This window comes from Lithobates pipiens, unplaced genomic scaffold, assembly GCF_037356315.1.
Source record: "Lithobates pipiens isolate NorthernLeopardFrog02 unplaced genomic scaffold, aLitPip1_a1.2 Scaffold_8, whole genome shotgun sequence".
Classification (NCBI taxonomy): domain Eukaryota; kingdom Metazoa; phylum Chordata; class Amphibia; order Anura; family Ranidae; genus Lithobates; species Lithobates pipiens.
The window spans coordinates 553,235,458-553,254,181 of record NW_027507903.1 but is presented as its reverse complement, the minus strand read 5'-3'; the positions used below and the strand labels follow the sequence as shown (position 1 = coordinate 553,254,181).

Genomic DNA, 18,724 nt, shown 5'->3' with positions numbered 1-18,724 from the left:
CTAAAAATATGCAGTTACTGTACTAATGACCATGGGTTAAGCGTGTCCCTAGTTGGTGCCTGCTAACTGTGTGGGGGATGGCTTGACTGGATAAAGACAGATCTGTGTTCCTGCTTCCCTGGCAGAATGCCGACAAGTCCGCCAGCCCCTCTGATTGGCTCCCCCTCTGTCCAATTAGCGTAAGCACACACCCATTGTCTATTGCACAAAATGACATACAGGTACAATGTGTCACACAATAGAGCCAACCTGCTGCAGTATATCTGGGGTAGGCGGTCGGTAAGTGGTTAAAGCGGTGTTCCAGCCGCAAAAAAAAAATTTTTTTAAGTCAGCAGCTACAAACACTGTAGCTGCTGACTTTTAATAAGGACGTTTACCTGTCCAGGGAGCTCACGATGTCGGCCCACCAAGGCCGATCTGTCCATCGGCTTGGGTGCAGGCGCTGCCAATTCCAACTAAGGGAAACCAGCAGTGGTGACTTGCAGCTTCACAGCCTGTTTACAACTGCGCATGCACGAGTCCCACGGCACTTTGTGAATGGCCAGCTTCTCTTCTGGGACACAAACAGGTCCCAGAAGACAACGGTGGTGCTCGCCGAAGACGAGGACGTGACATCCTGGGCCATGGCCTGGCTGAATCGGAAGTACACTCGTACTTTCAAAAAAGGTACTAAAGGGAAAAAAAATAAAAAATTCGGTATCCAAAAACAAGGGATGGAGAGGTGGTCTTTCATTTAAGACCACCTCTCAAAAGTGGGTGGAACTCCGCTTTAAGGTACAAAGGAGGACCTCTGATCTTTATCAATTTCTTCTGATGTATGTTAGAGTTTATTGCTGTCAGAAATTTGTATTTATTATAAGTACTTGTATAGCGCCGTCAATTTAAGCAGCGCATTAAATATATATTGTACATTCACATCAGTCCCTGCCCTCAATGAGCTTACAATCTAAGGTCCCTAATTCACTTTCATACAAAAAACCTACTGGGGCCAATTTACCTTCCTTTGGATTGTGGGCGAAAACCCACGCAGGTACAGGGAGAACATGCAAACTCTGTGCAGGTAGTGCCGTGGTTGGGATTTTAACTGATGACCTCACTGCTGCGAGGCAGAAGTGCTACTGTATGTTTTTGATCAGAAATTTACCCTATGGACAGAACTATATACTGTAGACATTTGCTTTTGTGAATATGGACAACAATGTAAGCATTTACAAGTGTGCTGTGTTTTACATCTGAAGTTAAAATGGCTAAAGGGTCTTCTTCCTGGCCCATCTTCTACATTTAAACCCTTTGTTACCTCAACACTCCATATTCCTAAAATGTGCCTGCTGTACAATCCATGTATTTATATGAGTAAGTATCCTGTTCTCTGTGTATTGCTTTCTTTATGTAAAATCCCTGGTGTTCCTGCCAGTCCCTCTGCATTCCTATTAATAACTGACCACACTAAACATGAGAGCACAGCATGGTCAGTACTCTAGCTATGCTGGGAACTCGTTTTTTTATATCTATAGAAAAATGTTTTGCCTTTAATTTCTATTTTAATCTAAATGGGTTGTTTTACAATCAATCACTTTAAGTTTACGGTCTGTCATTTTGCATCTTGCAGTATTAGGGCTTCTAGCACCCCTAGTTGTTGCAAGTAACGGGTTATTGCCACTTCACATCGGTTGATACTGATGGCCATGCAAACCATTACCATCTTTTGCTGACAACCTACAACTGATCTATTGGCCTCGTGAACCGGTGTCACTCTTCTATGCCTGGCTTCCCTACTTTCTCTCCTCTGCAATACCCATCATTATCCTTGGCGATTTTAACATCCCTGCTTTGCCCAGCTGCATCCCAACTTTTCAACTTAACCTCATCCTTTGACCTTACGCAATGGACACAGTCCCCCACTCACTCTGATCGTAATACCCTCTACCTTGTTTTCTCCCATCTTTGCCCCCCCCCCCCCCACAACCTCACCAACACCCCTTTTTCTCTCTCTCTGACCACAACCTCATCACTTTCACAACGTGCTTGTCTCCAACCATCTGTCCCAACCAATTACCCACAGAAAACGTCACCACTTTAATGCTTCTATTTTCTACTCTGCAACTGTCCACCTGCATGATTAAATCTCACCCCTGTCTTGCCCCAACCTGGCCACTTCTATCTATAACAGTCCACTTTCATCCACATTGGACCATCTCTAGCTCCTCTCACTGTACAAAATATCAGGCCCGACCATTACAACCTTGCAGACCAATGACACCAGAAACCTTGAGACATAGCTGCGCACTGGAGCGAGTGTGGCGTATAACCAAATCCCAGCATGCATTCACCCAATATAAATCTGCCTTCTTAAAATACTACTTTGCCACCCTCATTAATCCTCTGTCCTCCAGTCCTCATCGTCTCTTCTGTACTTTTAATGCTCTACTTTCTCCACCACCATCTTCACCCAGTAACTCGTTCACTGCTCACGAGATTAATGCAATTTGTGGGGACATCTCCACTGCACAGTCATCTAACCCAAGTAACATACTTATATATAAAAATAAGGTTTAGGGGTTCCCATTTATTTTCTAGCAAAAAAAAAGCGAGCAAAGTGTCAGAATTGGCATGGATGCAAAGTGATTAAGCACCTAAAGCCCAGCAGGTTTCCACATAATTGTGGCAAAAAATGAAATCACCTTGTGGTGTGTTATTGGATGAGTTTTATAATAATAATTATGGGAAAGGTTTTTTCTCCTTTTTTAGTAAAAAAAAAAAAACATGGTTATACCACCAAAGTAAATCTTTATTGGTATCAAAAAAATTATATTAACATTAATTTGGTACAGTGTTGCATGTCCGAAAAATTGCCTGGAAGCAAAAAAATGTAACACACTTCTATTACGACTTAGTTTATGTCCTGTCACTGCTATCACCATAGTAGTTACGGCAGCAGTAGTAAAAGTTTTAAGAATATTAATTTACATAAACTCTCTAACCCCCAGTGGCCCCTCCCTAGTGCCCTAAGCTACACTCAGCTGAAAAATTCCCTCTAGGTGCTTACCTTCTCTGACAGCATCCCATGTTTTTTACATCCTGCCTGTAAAATTCGAGCGCCAAGCTGCCACCAATATCCTATAAGCTTGAATGAGGCATGCCTGTACTGCTGGTGCAGCATCTCTAGATTTTTACCTGCAGGATTGTAATAAATACAGGAGGCTTTTGATATCGGAAAAGGCAAGCAAGCAAGCACCAGGGTAAAAAAAATGGTTCCGCTTATTGCCAGAAAGAAATCCTTGGGGTGGCCAAGGTCAGAGCACCAGAATCTCCTAAGGTACTGAATCTCCTCCCACACTTTTTATATCCATTGTGTTCCTCCCCAGTGTTTGGTTCTTTGATGTTTTACAAGGGTGTGCAGGAGTACAGCCTCTCCCCAGTGTGAATGCTTTGGTGTTTGATCAGGGTTAAGTTATCAATGAAGTACAATAGTTGTAAACATTCTTTGATATGTATACACTGATATGTTACTAAGGTGGAGTGGTTGATGAAACTTTTGCTGCATTGATTAGATTGGAACAGCTCTTCCTCAGTGTGGAAGCACCTATGAAACATCGGGTGGGTGTTACAGGAGAAGCACTTCCAACACACAGGTTATGTGTATGGCTTCTCTCCACTATGGGTCCTCTGGTGTTTCACCAAGGTGGACCGAGTGGAAACGTTACTTCCACACTGGATCCAAGTGAATAATTTGATGTAAGTGCCCTGGTGTTTAGAGATTAGCTGTCAATTAGGTTCTTGGCACACTAGGTGCAGCTGGTTTCTCACCTGTGTGGGTCCTCTGATGCTTCACCAAAGCTGACTTCTTGGTGTAGCTGTTCCCACATATTTGGCACACAAAGGGTTTCTCCTCAGAGTGAACCTGTTGGTGTATCACCAAGGTGGAGCTGTCCATGAAGCTTTCTCCGCATTTCTGGCACACAAAGGGTCTTTCACCAGCGTGACTTTTCTGGTGCAAAATTAGGTGTGAATTGCAGGAATACGTTTTACCGCACTCCTTGCAGGAATAAGATTTCTCCCCAGTGTGGCTCCGTAGATGGAAAACCAGAGCAGAGTTTTCTGTGAACCTTTGCCCACATTCACCACACTGGAAGGACTTCTCCCCACAATGAACAGTCTGGTGTTTCTCCATACTGGACCGGTCCGCAAAGCTCTTCCCACATTCCAGGCAGGTGAAGGACTTCTCCCGTGTGTGGATACTATGGTGCTTCAACAAATTTGAATGGTCGGTGAAGCTTCTTCCGCAGACCGTACAAGAAAATGGCTTTTCTCCAGTGTGAATTCTTTCATGTTTCACAAGAGATGGGCGATCAGTGAAAGACTTCTCACAATAGGAACATGCAAAGGGTCTCTCGCCACCATGAGTTCTCTGGTGTATGATCAAGTGTGAATTATATGAAAAAGCCTTACCACACACGTTACAAATATGAGGCTTTGCTACCAAGTGTGTCTTCTGGTGCTTCACAAACCGAGATTTGTCCGTGAAGCTCTTGCCACAGTCAATGCACAAAAAGGTGGTCATTTCCATCGCTTTACCAGTTTTGGGATCAATGGCATTGAAAATGCTGTGGCAGTTGTCTATCAGCCTGGCACATGGGTCTTGTTTGTTGCAGACGTCCTTTCCCACTGGCATATTTTCCACTTTTGAAGATGAGGTGGACATCATACAAGGCTCCCCCTTTTCATTTATCACCACTAAATCTGCACACAAAATAAGATTGCAACAATATATAAAAACAAATATTTCACACTAAAGGCTGTTTTCATCTAGAAGGTTAGACAAGTGACTGGTTTTTGAAATTTTGGCATAACCAACTCAGAAGTTCAATTGTTATGGAAGCAGCATTATCAGAGGACAGTTGCACTGATATTTTTGCTTTTATGATATAAAAAAATAGGTAGATTTAGGTTTACTTTAGGATTACACGTAGGGGCAACTTAAAGTGGAACTTTAGTCAGAAAGTCCCGCTAGATCAATTCAGGCTGGCCCCTTTTGCAGGTAAAGCTATGTAAAAAACTTTAAAAATAAGTGTCTATACTGTTTAAAATCCAGTAATACACTGTCTCACCCTGCTATCTATGTTTAGGTACTGCCAAGTTTGTGGAGGCCAATCTGCTGACAACCTTAAAGCATAAATAACTCCTTCTATCCCTTAAAGCCAAGGAAGCTGCTTCTGATTGATCTGAAACCACTATTGTGCTGAATATGTGATCACTTATGACTCCAGCCATTTGATGGTTTGACAGTTTGGTTGAGGACACAAGCAAATGTGACAGTTAGCAATCTCGGCATTCCAGGCACATAATGTTTTTTTTAAAACCGTTAAATGGATGGGTTTAGTTCCACTTTATGATTTGCTGCTGTTCAGGTGCTCTCAGCTGCAGCAAAATGGCAGCCTCCAGCAAGAAAAAAAAAACAGGAGCAATCCTGGAGGCAGCTTACAGCACAAACTAATTTTTGTAGCATAAATATTAATGTGGAATGTATGTTCCTTGCTAAAGAACATTCTTTTTTATCAAGTTGGTATGGGTAAAGTTCAACTTTAAGGGGTATGTTCATGTTTAGGTTTATGGGCTAGATCAAGGTTAATGATAGTGTCATGTTCAGTTGATAGGCAAAGAAGTGGACTAGTAACTAAAGGACAAGTTCATTTATTATATAAAAATCCTTCCAAAACCCCCAGCCTACACTAATTCATTAATTGAACCCTCCCGGATGCTTAGCTTCCTTGTTCCCCCTCCCCCAGCCTACATTAAGGGATAAGTTCACCTTTCTAAACATGCTGCTTTATGGTATAACATGTTTAGCATCAAACCCCCCCCTTCTTGTGGCAGTGAGCCAGAGATCTTCTCCTCCTACTCACTAACACAAATCAAAGAGAGAGGGGGCTGCACCCACGCGGCTGCATCATTGATTCACAGATCTCTGTGAATCAATAAACTACAAGTACTGACAGCCTTTGCGCTGTTGAGTGCTGTGGTAGTTCATTGATTCTTCCTGCCAATGTAAAACTGCCTGCCCGTATGATGTGATGGGCAGACAGCTTATAATGACAGTCCACAAGCGACCTGCATGGCATCAGTAACCTGCTGATCGCTGATGCAATGCTTTCCAGGCTCCTAAAACAAAAACAAAATAGTAAATGCAAATTTTTTTTTTTTACCTACAAAAAAAGTTGTGTTTATTGTTTTTTGTTAAAAGGTGAACTTATCCTTTAATTTACTAACTGAACTCTTCGAGGTGCATATATTTTTGCTCCAACAGCAGTGGCCTCCTTAGTGGTGTACAATCCAAGTAAAACTTTAGTGCAGGTGACTTCAATTGGACATACACATGGTGCTAAACCGACATCCCTACATAGTATTTTACATAGTAGGTGAGGTTGAATAAAGACACAAGTCCATCAAGTCCAACCTATGTGTGTGATTATGTGTCAGTAATAAATTGTATATCCCTGAATGTTGCGGTTGTTCAGGTGCTTATCTAATAGATCACCACCTCTGGAAGGGAATTCCACATCCTTGCCGCTCTTACAGTAAAGAACCCTCTACGCAGTTTAAGGTTAAACCTCTTTTCTTCTAATTTTAGTGAGTGGCCACCTGTCTTGTTAAACTCCCTTCGAAAAAGTTCTATCCCTATTGTGGGGTCACCAGTATGGTATTTGTAAACTGAAATCATATCCCCTCTTAAACATCTCTTCTCCAGAGAGAATAAGTTCAGTGTTCGCTTTTCCTCATAACTAATATCCTCCAGACCCTTTATTAGCTTTGTTGCCCTTCTTTGTACTTTCTCCATTTCCAGTACATCCTTCCTGAGGACTGGTGCCCAGAACTGTACAGCATACTCTAGGTGCGGCCAGACCAGAGTCTTGTAGAGTGGGAGAATTATCGCTCCCTACAATTTTATCTACCAAGATCTAAACAGCACAGGAGGCTGCAACCATGAAGAGAGGGTAACTACGCACATGAGTTTGGGGTTCAGCTTCCTGTAGTTCACAAAGTAAATCATGAATGAACTTGTCCTTTAAGGGTTGTGGCAAGGGGTTAAGGTTTATGGTTAAGCGTAACAGTATGGGCCCATTTAAAGTAATGTTTTTACAAGTTACAAGTGTTGCAAAACCCTGTGTGTCCTCTGTGCAACGATGTGAAAAAAAATGGCACTACTTTTACCTATTGAGGCACATTGCAGTTTATTCATTTTGAATAGGCCATCTAATTTTTAAATAAAAAGGTGTGATTGGTTAACTATTCATGTCCTACCGCACTGATCTTACAGTATGAATTTTTTTTGGTGTCAAAGTGCTTAAAAAGTCTGCACCCAAAGGGCCGACATGTCTGTGCACTGAATAAACATTTCCCCTTTTTTTACCTTCAGTTGAATCATCATCAGACACAGCAGTGTTCATCCGGTCATATTCAGATTCGGAATTGGATTCAACCTCATAATACATATCAAGGGAGACCTAAAGCAGAAGCACAGAAAAAATAACTCATTACTACAGCCTTTCATTTATAAGGCCTCTACTACAAAAGTCCAACAAAAATGCAGCTTCAAAAAAGGTGAATCTCCTGCCAATGTGTTTTTGTTTTTTTTGACAACTGTCTAAAACAAGACAAAGGTGAATGAATCTCCACAAAGGAGACAGAGAAGAAGAAAAAAATCTGATAAGTTTTGACTAATCTAAAATACACTTCTGCTTTCCTTCTATAAAGAGATCACCAGTAGGAGGTACCGATTTCCCTATTTAGATCTTTGGTTGGACCTCTGACAACAGTATTAATAACACAATCTGCCTCTGCTGCATTCTAATCAGTGGCCTACAGTCTCCTCACTGTGTAATAGAGAAGAGGAGAGAGGGGTTACTAAAGTAAAAAATAATAATAATAATGATGTATTAACATAACAAACATGTTATACTCACTTGCTCTGAGCAGTGGAATTGCACATAGCGTTCCGATCCTCCTCTTCTCAGGTCCCTGGCAGCAGTCCCGGCTACTCCTTTTCTTTGTGTGTCCCCATAGCAAGCCACTTTCTATGGAGGCACACAGTGTCTGCGAGCTCCCGAGCTACGTGTCTATTGAGCCACACTCCAAAGCAACGAAACTTAGCCCTGCCCCATCTTCCTCCTCACTGCATTTGATTGATGGTTCCCTGTGTAAAGAGCAGGGAGAAGGGAGAATAGATGCAGCCGTGCACAGCATACGATCTATTCTCCCTTCTCTTCCCCTTCACGCATTTTTTTTAATGTTATTTATTTTTTTACTAGTATTGGCGGCAATCTGTGATTTTTAGCGGGACTGCGACATTGCGGCAGACAGATCAGACACTTTTTTGGGACCGGTGACAGCGATCAGTGCTATAAAAATGCCCTGATTACTGTATAAATGTCACTGGTAGGGAAGGGAGTTAACACCAGGGGTGATCAAAGGATTAAATGTGTTCCCTAGGAGGTGTTCTAACTGTATGGGGGCTGGGCTGACCAGAAAAGGAAAGCGATCGCTGTTCCTAATCACTAGGAACAATCACTCTCAGCTCCCCGTTCTGTCTCTGTGTGGGGCGATCTGGGCCACGCGCGCCTGCTATATCTATTACACAAAGCAATGTACAATGACGACGATTCACATAATAGAGCAGTACCACTGTGGTTAAGGTAAGCAGGGGTGCAGTTGGCAGGAGGGTGCAGATCCGCTTTAAGCTGGCAATACACTAGGCGAATTTCAGCCGCCTCCAAATGAAGCAGTTAAAATTCGATCGGGGGGGGGGACCTTGTTGACAATCTCCTATCCGACAACCTTTAAAAAAAATCAAACAGGGCTGGTGGAAAATTGTTAGCTGAACAGCGTCTGCATCTAATAAGATGCAGAAACTGTTTGGGTATTGTGGCAGCTGGCCGTGATATTATGACAGCTGTCTGTGGGAGATTTGTCCATCTGCACTGTTTAGCGTGGATGGAGGAATCTGCTAGATACATGTATGGCCAGCTTTAGTCCTGTTCTAGCGTGAAGAAGCTGCTCTTCCGCATACAGAGAGTGTTGTCACCCTAGGACAGGAAGATGTTTTATATAAAGTAACACGAGCCAAAAACAAGGGAAAAAATAAAAATGCCACCGCTACCATATCTGGAGACTAAGAATTTGCAATATAATACAGGTTTTTTTTCTTGGGTTTAAATACATTTAAGAGTATTAGAGAAGCAATTCGTTTATCATTCAGTATAGCAGTGATTCTAAGCCAGGGTTCCTCCAGAATTGGGCCATTTCTATCTCTCAGATCCCACTCACACCATTGATCTTTCTTAGCTACCTGTAAGGAAGTAATTCTTCCCAATGACCACAAGTGTAAGGATCCTTCTTCCCAATGACCATCACACTAATGTATCATGAGTTGTAGATTTCAAATTTTTAGAAGGGGTTCCCCCGAGACCACAGAACTATTTCAAGGGTTCCTCTGTGATGAAAAGGTTGAGAAGGGCTGCAGTAAAGTCTGGTATTTATTCCAGACAACAGTTTTTAGTGCAGTAATGTCTACAGATGCCCAGCACATGTCGACAAGCACCTACCCCTTTTCTCCTCATTGTAATACTCAGGAGAGGTTGGTAATGGGCCTGGTTCTTGTCTATCCAGTATTTCGATTTTCTCACCTTGTCACTGTCCTGGCAGCGTTCATTATCAGATGCTGGCTCCGCAGCAGGACTGGGCTCACTGTCCGACATATTTAATATGTCAAATCGTATCACGGAGCAGAGGAATTATAGCTGAGCTACAGAAAGAAAAACAGTAAAATTCAATATGTGTCAATAAAGCTTTCATGTACAAGATTTGCACAGGAAAAAAAACTCCCTTAGTAAAATTATTTTCTCCGTTTTATGTTGCAGAAATCTGACTATTTCAGAACTACAGGAGCTCTCCCACCTGGGACTCTGCTGCACAGGGGATAATCAGAACATGCACAGAACGTTTTTAATTTCATCCAACCTGCACATCTATTTAGGACTGTTAGGGCTCTTTCAGACAGGCGGTAATGCTTATCACCCCCTGAAAAGCATTTGTGGTGGACTTCTTTTTTTGTTTGCCGAGCTCCAATCTTTCACTGTGGAAATGTGCTAAAACTGCAAGCCAAGCATTTGGCTTGCAGTGTAGCCCCTGTGATCTCAATGGGTGAGTTTGACAGGTGATGCGGCCCCACTAATCTTAATGGGCGAGTCTGACAGGTGGTACAGGCCCCACTAATCACAGCGGGAGAGTCTGACAGGTGGTGCAGACCCCACTGATCTTAATGGGCGATTCTGACAGGTGGTGTGGCTCCACTGATCTCAATAGGTGAGTTTGATAGGGGTGCAGCCCCACTGATCTCAATGGGTGAGTATGACAGGCGGTGCAGCCCCACCAATTTCAATGGATGAGTCTGCAGGCAGTGCAGCCCCACTGATATCAATGGGCGAGTATGACAGGTGGTAATGAAAAAAGGGCACAAGACAGCCCTTGGTTGGACTTTAGAGGCATATTGGATGATGTTTAGGAAAAAATGGATATTTTATTGATAACAATTAATTTGTGCCCCACTGATCAGGTGGTGCAGGCCCCACTTATCTCAATGGGCAAGTCTGACAGGTGGTGCAGGCCCCACTGATCTCAATAGGTGGGCTTGACAGGTGGTGCGGCCCCACTGATCTCAATAGGCGAGTCTGACAGGTGGCACAGGCCCCACTGATCTCAATGGGCAAGTTTGACAGGTGGTGTGGCACCACTGATCTCAATGGGTAAGTCCGACATTTGGTGTGGCCCCACTGATCTTAATAGGTGAGTACGACAGGCAGTGAAGCCATACTGATCTCAATGGGCGAGTATGACAGGTAGGGAAATCACTATTGAAAAAAGGGCACAAGACAGCCCTTGGTCGGACTTTAGAGGCACATTGGATGATGTTTAGATAAAAATGTATATTTTATTGATAACAATTAATTTGTGCAAACAGAGCAAAAAGGCAATAAGAGTTAAAAACATACATATAACACACAATGAACATAAATTGCATGGCGCAAAAAGAGATTTTGCACCATGTGAACAGCAGTAAGCCCCGTGCATCGACAGGTGGTGGCAGCCTGAATTAAAACTGTTGCGGCAGCCAAGCAAAGTATGGCAGCCCCGACACGTGTACAGCCCTATCAGGCTGTAATGCTAGAATTCCGATGGGCAGCCAGAGGACGGTACCACCTGTTTTAGTGCTGTCCTCACTAATGCAGAGACTGTGATTTTATCAGGATTAGCATTACTGAGCTCCACTGAGGACAGAATGTCCTGTATAGACACTCCAGCCTCAGCGCCACCCAACCCCCCCCCCATGCCTCCACGAGTGACCGTGTCCTGGCACAGATTCTCAGTGGTTAGCATTGCTGCAAGGCAGAGCCACTGTGCTTTCCATATAGTAATAGGTGTCCAGTGGATACAAAATATCAAACAAACTCTAAAAGGCCGCGTTCACCTTTTGTAAAACAAAACAAAATAAAGGAGCAAATATTTTATTAAGATAAAACAAATATGCATTTATTTTTTTTCTGCAGCCTGTAAAGCATTGCGCCTGCGATCACCAGATCACGAATGCAAAGCTAGGATCCTGCGGACTCTGTCAGCTGTCCACCTGTACCTCCCATAAGGGTAGACAGTTGCTGAAGACGAGGAAGAATCAATGAACAACGAAAGTGTTCACCAGCACCCTTTCAATTCATTGAGAAACTACAAGCTGTCTGCTGCAATGGAAGATGGTAGTTGTAGTTTATTCATTCAAGGGAAACTGTGAAGAAATGACAGAGAAGTGTGGGTGGAGCCCCGTATGGCCCGCACTGTTTTTGAATTGTGACAACGGGTGCAGGGAGGGGATCCCCCGCTCGCTGTCACAATGAGGGATCAGGGGAGTGCAGGCAGGTGCTCTTCGGTAACATATTACACCCTGAATACAGATGTAACATGTTACCAAAGGGGAACTTATCCTTTAAGGCTGGATTCACACCTATGCATTTTTAGTGCATTTTGCTCTACAGAACGTGTTCTATAGGAAACCATGCTAAGCTGACTGTAGTGCAAATCTGCAAAATGCACTAAAAATGCATAGGTGTGAATCCAGCCTAAGACCCCTTTATGAAGAAATAGAATCCAAGGAAAGGATTCTGCGCAACCATATGGCAAACCCACACAATGGGTTTAATTTCTGTGGCAGTGCAAACAAAGGTACATAGGTAAGTACACTGGACAGGCTTCCCTGCTTTTTATCAGGCTCACAGGTACTCCAGATGCACAGGCATGGGTGCCTGAAAGCGTACTTACCTATCTATGTACTTTTGTTTGCACAGCAACAGAAAATAAATCCACTGTGTGGATTTCCTTTGAGTTTTTTTTTTTTAATATATAATCTGTATGTTCAAAGGTGCTTGCTACATATTAGTTCATAACAACAGATTGCCCCCTGATAACCAGCATAAGATGTGAAAGGGGAATATAGGATAGGTTTGTGGCAAGTGAGATTTGTGGCAACAGCAATTAGTGATAAATGTCATTTAGTTATGGCTTTGTCCTTTGGAATCCAAAAAAAAAAACTGAAGTGGTATTAAATCCTGAATCAAAAAAGAAATATATAGTAGTGGCTGCATCCATTTTCTTTTTTAGGCTTCCTTTCCTCTATTTTCACCTGGGGAGAGTAAGTATGTCCAGTCAGTAAGTATATATTTTTTTTTTTTACAGAACAAGCTGTCCTCTAGATGCAGCAGTAGGGAGTTGAGAAAGAAAAATAAATAAATAAATAAATAAAAAAAACAACATTTACCACTGGCAGGGGTGCTTACAACAATCGGTGTTTATTTATGAAAAACTTTCGCTTCAAAAGGAAAAAATAAAATGACTGTAAGAGTGATTAAAGCGTAAGCTGGAGTTCAACTTTGTCGGTCTAAATCTGCTCGTGCATTTAAACACAACTCTTTGCCCCTTTTTTCTTGCACTGGAATGTACTAAAACGCAACAAAATGCATCAAGAACATACTGAAACGCATCAGAACCGCACCGGACCCCAGTGCATTTTTCCTGCACTGGGATGCGGTAAAACGCATCAAAAACACACCAGACCCCATTACAGTGTTGGGGAAAAAAAGCATCTGAAATGAATCTTGAAATGCATTAAAAATGCACCTAAAACGCGTTAAAAACATGCATGCAGAAACGCTTCCGGAGCGGATCTGGAGTTTGTGGTATGAACCAGCCCTACATCTAGGCAGGCTCAAGAATAAATCAGAGACACAGCTCCCCATCATACATGTCCTCTACATTCATTTATATACCACGAAGACTGGAGGCAGCTGTGCATGGCAACCAATCAGCTTTTAGCTTTCATTTACAAAGCTAACAGAACAAGCTGAAACTAGAAGCTGATTGGCTGCTATGCACAGCTGCCCCAGATGGTGCCTGTTCCAGTTTTAGTAAACTCCCCCAATGTATTTCCATGGATGTGCACACATCTATGAGAAAGGGGTGAGTGAGACGAGTCCGTGCAGCTGGTCAGCTCGAAGAGGGTGTGAAGAGCACGGTCAGCTCTCCCCTGGTAACACCAAGCACATGCACTCCGTGTCCCCCCAATAATCCGCTCTATTATCCCCTTACCTTACCCAGCCCGCAGCCTTTGTGTGCACAGGGGGGAAGAGGCGGGGCGGCAAACGTGCGCTCTCATTGGCTGCCACCCTGCACACGTCATTCGGCCGGCTCTTCTCCTGGGAGCTGTAGTCCTGAGAAAGGGGTCCAGTCTTTAATTCTCGCCTCTCATTGGTTAGAACGCAACTTGGGTCACACTATAGGACTTCAACTCCCAGCAGGCAACACCGCGGACAGCTGTTAAAGGTCGCATCCGGAAGGATATTGTAGTTCTTCATTAGTCAAACACAGAGCGGTGGGGGGGATGGACTACAAGTCCCAGAATCCTTTGCTGCTGGATGGGTCTGTGTGGTGACAGGGGATGACAGTACCAGGCAGGTGGGGGACATTGCAGAATGAGGTTTAGGTCGGCTTTCAAACTAAACGCAGTTGGATGCATTTTGAAGTGCACTCCCACTGCATAGACAGCCCAAAACCAAGGTAATCCTATGGGCACAGGTCATATCATTGCAGTGCAGCGCATTTAAAATAAGTAGAGCATGCTGCATTTTTCCGCACAGCAAATGCAAGGAATGGGCTACCAATGCGCTTCAAACGCACCGCACTGCACCCCTGAACGCCAACCCCCCCCCAAAAAAATGCAAACACAGTGCTAAATGCGGCGCAATACCCACTCAATTGCAATTCAAACATGCTTTAAATACATGTAAACATGCAATCAAAAACACAAAGTTATGTGCAGTTTCTGGTTTGAATAGGTCCAGGTGCCTTTTTTTAAACGCAGTACGAATGCATATGCAAGAACAATGAATGTATTAGGCAAGAAACCGCGTTAGTGTACCAGCATAAATGAATAAAAACAAAGCAGCAGCTTGAAGTGAGATACACACAAATGGTAGATAGAAAATTAGAGGTGTGCACGACATCTTAAGAAAAACCTGCTTACTGGATGGCAAGCAAAAAAGGCATTTGGCTATGGCCCAGCCAAGGCCTTTAGCTTGCACAGATGATCTCTGGAGTATCACAGGATGAAATTTCTGTAGATCTCCCCAGCCCTGACACTGTTTATGGAGTGCATGACCGTTACAATCAGCAACTGACCCAGAAAAAGACTGACCATAGTGTAATACAGTCTAATCGATTTCATTTATAAAAAAAGTATTGCACTTAGTATGTTAAAAAGTTGCATGTAAAAACAAAGCCATCCGGCAAACAACAGAAGCCCTTCCTCCTAGTACACAGCATGGTAACGTCAGCATGTATCCTCCTCCAAGCGCGTTTTATCATACGTCAATGGTGAACGGGGAGCGTAATGACTCACCACCTTATATAAGAAACCAAACCTCGTTCCAAGTGTTTAGTCATAAGCACCATATTCAGGAAAACCTTCTCTATCGCCAGGGAAAAAACAATACATTAAACGGTTTAACAGATAATTGATAGACAAAAGTATTAAAACTTAAATTTGTTAAAAACCATAAGCTAACCTCTACGGCCACACCTAAAGTTATAGACCTCGAATGTGGTTATATAACGCTCAGTAAGCACCAACACTATATGATATTAGTTCATAGCAAACCATAATATAATATATATATATATATAATCATATTGGGTTCTCTATTATTAATCATAATAATAGAGAACCCAAAAACCCAACTTATAAATAAATCAATCATCCATCCCCAAATGTAATATATTATGATATTACTAATTAAAATTAATATGCAGTAAATTAAATGACCATGAATAATTTATTATTAACCCCTAAATTCAAAATCAAATAGATATTATTTGTGTAAACATTTCAAGTATTCCTAATTCGAATAATAAATATATGAATTTGTATTTATGAAATTAATAATTTAAAGTAAAATAAGTATTCAAATAAATAAGTGTAGTGTGAAAGAGAATATCAAAATAAACCCCTAAAGTAAATTATAAGAGTGTAACGTGACAAATAGTTAATAATAATATTAATTATAATTAATAAAATTATAAAATGAATAAGTACCTCAAAAATTTATGTGAGTACAATTAAATATTGGATTAAATAAGTAAATGTGATAAAAATAAAATATAAATTAAAAATAAAAACATAATTTGGGCCTACACTTGTGTCTCAGATCATGTGTACAGCTTAACCGTTTATGAATTATCAATGAAGGCAATCACATTGACATCTATGTTTAACCCATAAGGGGCGTATACGTTTTAAGCCTATGGATCCAGGACATTTCTAGTTTAGATATTTCCTTCACTAGTGAGCTTCCCCTCCAGTGGGGACTAAACTTATCAATGCCCAAAAAGATGGTCTTGGAAGGATCCTTATTGTGCACAAACAAATAGTGTTTGGACACCAAAATATTCCTAAATCCTGTCTTAATATTAGTGATGTGTTCATTAAGATGAATTTGTAGGGTGCGTTTAGTCTTTCCTATATGTGTCCACATGGACATTGCAACATATACACCACTCCCACTGTGGAACAGGTAATAAACAGTTTAATATTATATTGCCTCTGTGTACTGGTAGAAATAAAACTGGTGGTTCGTCTATGAGTACAATCACTCAGAGAACGCACCCTACACCTCTTGCATTGATAAAACCCAATAACAAAACAGATGCAGCGCTAATGACAAACTCATAAGTACATGTGAAAATAAGTGATCAAATACAAAAAGAAAATGTGATAGAAAAAGAAAAACTAATGCAGCGTCCCATTAAAAAGAATGGTGAAAAAAAGTGTCCACTCAAATAAATGAAATGATAATAATAACATCTGTGACGTGTCTTCAAAAGCATGCAGAGTGCGTCCTCATCACCACAAACTGTATATGAATTGCCTGCTTACCAAAAGGCGATGACAGCAAAAACAGTTTCGCCCAATCCTCGGGAAGTAAGGTCTCCCTCAACGTCTGGGGACTGGCCAATCCCCAGACGACATCCTGTTGCTGATGAAACGCGAAGGGTGGGGCCTTGACGGTGACATCATCACGCTAGCTGCGAGACGGTGAATGGACATACGAGTTAGGAAGTAAAGTGAAATAACCAATGAGACCGCATGGGACGCTTACATATCCCGAGCAACTTTTCGGCTGTTAGATGATTATTAATTTGTGAGGGCAAACTTTTTATTTTCATTAAATATATTGATTTTACATACTACACTATGGAAGTCTCTTTTGCTTTATATCTTTGAGTACTTTATACAGAGGCTCTGGAATATCTATAGGGTTGAGGGAGACCTTACTTCCCGAGGCTGGGCAAGACTGTTTTTGCAGTCATCACCTTTTGGTTAGCAGGCAATTTATATACAGTTTGTGGTGACGAGGATGCACTCTGCATGCTTTTGAAGACACGTCACGGATGTTATTATTACTTCATTCATTTGAGTGAACACTTTGTTTTTTTTTACCCTTCTTTTTAATGGGACTCTGCATTAGTTTTTCTTTTTCTTTTTTTATCACATTTTTTTCTTTTTGTATTTGATCACTTATTTTCACATGTACTTATGAGTCTGTCATTAGCCTTGCATCTGTTTTGTTATTATGTTTGTTTAGAAGTTTTCAGTACTGGACTTTTTTGGTGCTAGCTGCTCATTATATACTTCACTTTATCACATATATTTTATTAGATTTTTTGGTTATAGCGCAGCGTTTGCCTTAGGGCTCCTAACATTGATAAAACCCAGTTAGTTGATTAAAGAAACTGATTTTATTTGTGGGAGGGTTAAATATATTAGGCGCTACCCTATTTCTTATGGAAGGAGCCCCTCTAGGTAGCAGGTAGCACCTGTCAGAAACCATGAATCAGACTGAGACAGAAGTACAGTTAAATCACATTTGTTTAAAAATAATAATAGTAAATAGAACAAATGTAGTCAAAACATAGCCAAAGTTTGCTAACCGGAATGGATAGTCAGACAAACCAGAAAGTCAGGAAGCCAGGGAACAGCATAGTGGAATAGCAAGCAGCATCCGAAGCCAGAAGTAATTTCAGCCAAGGCGAAGGCAGAGATCATCTGGGCTGGACGGCTTAAGCAGGCAGAACTGACGAGCAGGATATCATCAACAAGTGAGTCACTGTGGAGAGATAGGAGATGGCAATTAGCCAACAGCTGAGTGGCCAGCTCAGAGAAGAAAGGGCTGAGCCCAGCCCTGACAGTACCCCCTCCTCAAGGACCCCTCCCTCTCGAAGGACCACCAGGCTTGAGGGGAAAACGTCTATGGAAATCACGGAAGAGGGGAAAGTCATGTACATCCAAGGATGTGACCCAAGAGCGTTCCTCCAGACCGTACCCTTTCCAATGCACCAGGTACTATATGCGCCCATGGAACCTACGGGAGTCAAAAATGGTCTGTACTTCATAGTCCTCATGGTTCTCAACCTGTACAGGGTAAGGACGAGGCACTGAGGTGGTAAAGCGGTTGCAGACCAAAGGTTTTAATAAGTAGACATGAAATACATTTGAGATACGCATATTAGAAGGTAGATCTAATGCGTAAGCCACTGGGTTATTCCTGTGAAGAATATCGAAAGGCCCAATAAACCAAGGTGCGAACTTCAGAGAGGGAACACAAAGTCGGAGGTTGCAAGATGACAGCCAGACCCTGTCCCCAACCTGGTAGGAAGGCGCAGGCAGGCGTCTGCGGTCAGCATGGAGTTTGCATCTCTCATTAGCATGTCGCAAAGCCTCCTGGACTTGTGCCCAGGTGGAACAAAGACTATGGACATGTGTGGTGATGGGTACAGAGTTCAGGTGGGTGCAGACTTCAGGTGGGTCCGGGGTGCAGAGTCCAGGTAGGTGCAGAGTCCAGGTAGGTGCAGAGTCCAGGTAGGTGCAGGGCGCAGAGTTCAGGTGGGTGCAGGGTGCAGAGTTCAGGTGGGTGCAGAGGTCAGGTGGGTGCAGAGTTCGGGTAGGTATAGAGTGCAGAATTCAGGTAGGTACAGGATGCAGAGTTCAGGTGGGTGCAGGGTGCAGAGTTCAGGTGGGTGCAGCATGCAGAGTTCAGGTAGGTGCAGGGTTCAGGTAGGTACAAGGTGCAGAGTT

At 42.4% G+C, this 18,724-nt stretch overlaps 1 protein-coding gene across 2 annotated transcripts in view; it reads right to left on the bottom strand.

The window, feature by feature from the left end:
* LOC143960914 (uncharacterized) overlaps nt 1-13,756 on the bottom strand; it is a 39,762-nt gene extending 26,006 nt beyond the window's left edge. The window contains exons 1-4 of one of the 2 annotated variants that reach the window (XM_077469931.1): nt 13,689-13,756; nt 9,681-9,799; nt 7,409-7,502; nt 3,808-4,740 (exon numbers count right to left, since the gene is read on the bottom strand). In XM_077469931.1, the coding sequence (XP_077326057.1) occupies nt 3,808-4,740; nt 7,409-7,502; nt 9,681-9,752 (1,099 nt within the window). In that variant the 5' untranslated portion in view covers nt 9,753-9,799; nt 13,689-13,756. Of the gene's footprint in view, nt 1-3,807; nt 4,741-7,408; nt 7,503-9,680; nt 9,800-13,683 lie in introns of both variants that reach the window. The other variant, XM_077469930.1, reaches the window with a different exon arrangement.
* Nucleotides 13,757-18,724: the final 4,968 nt, after the last annotated feature.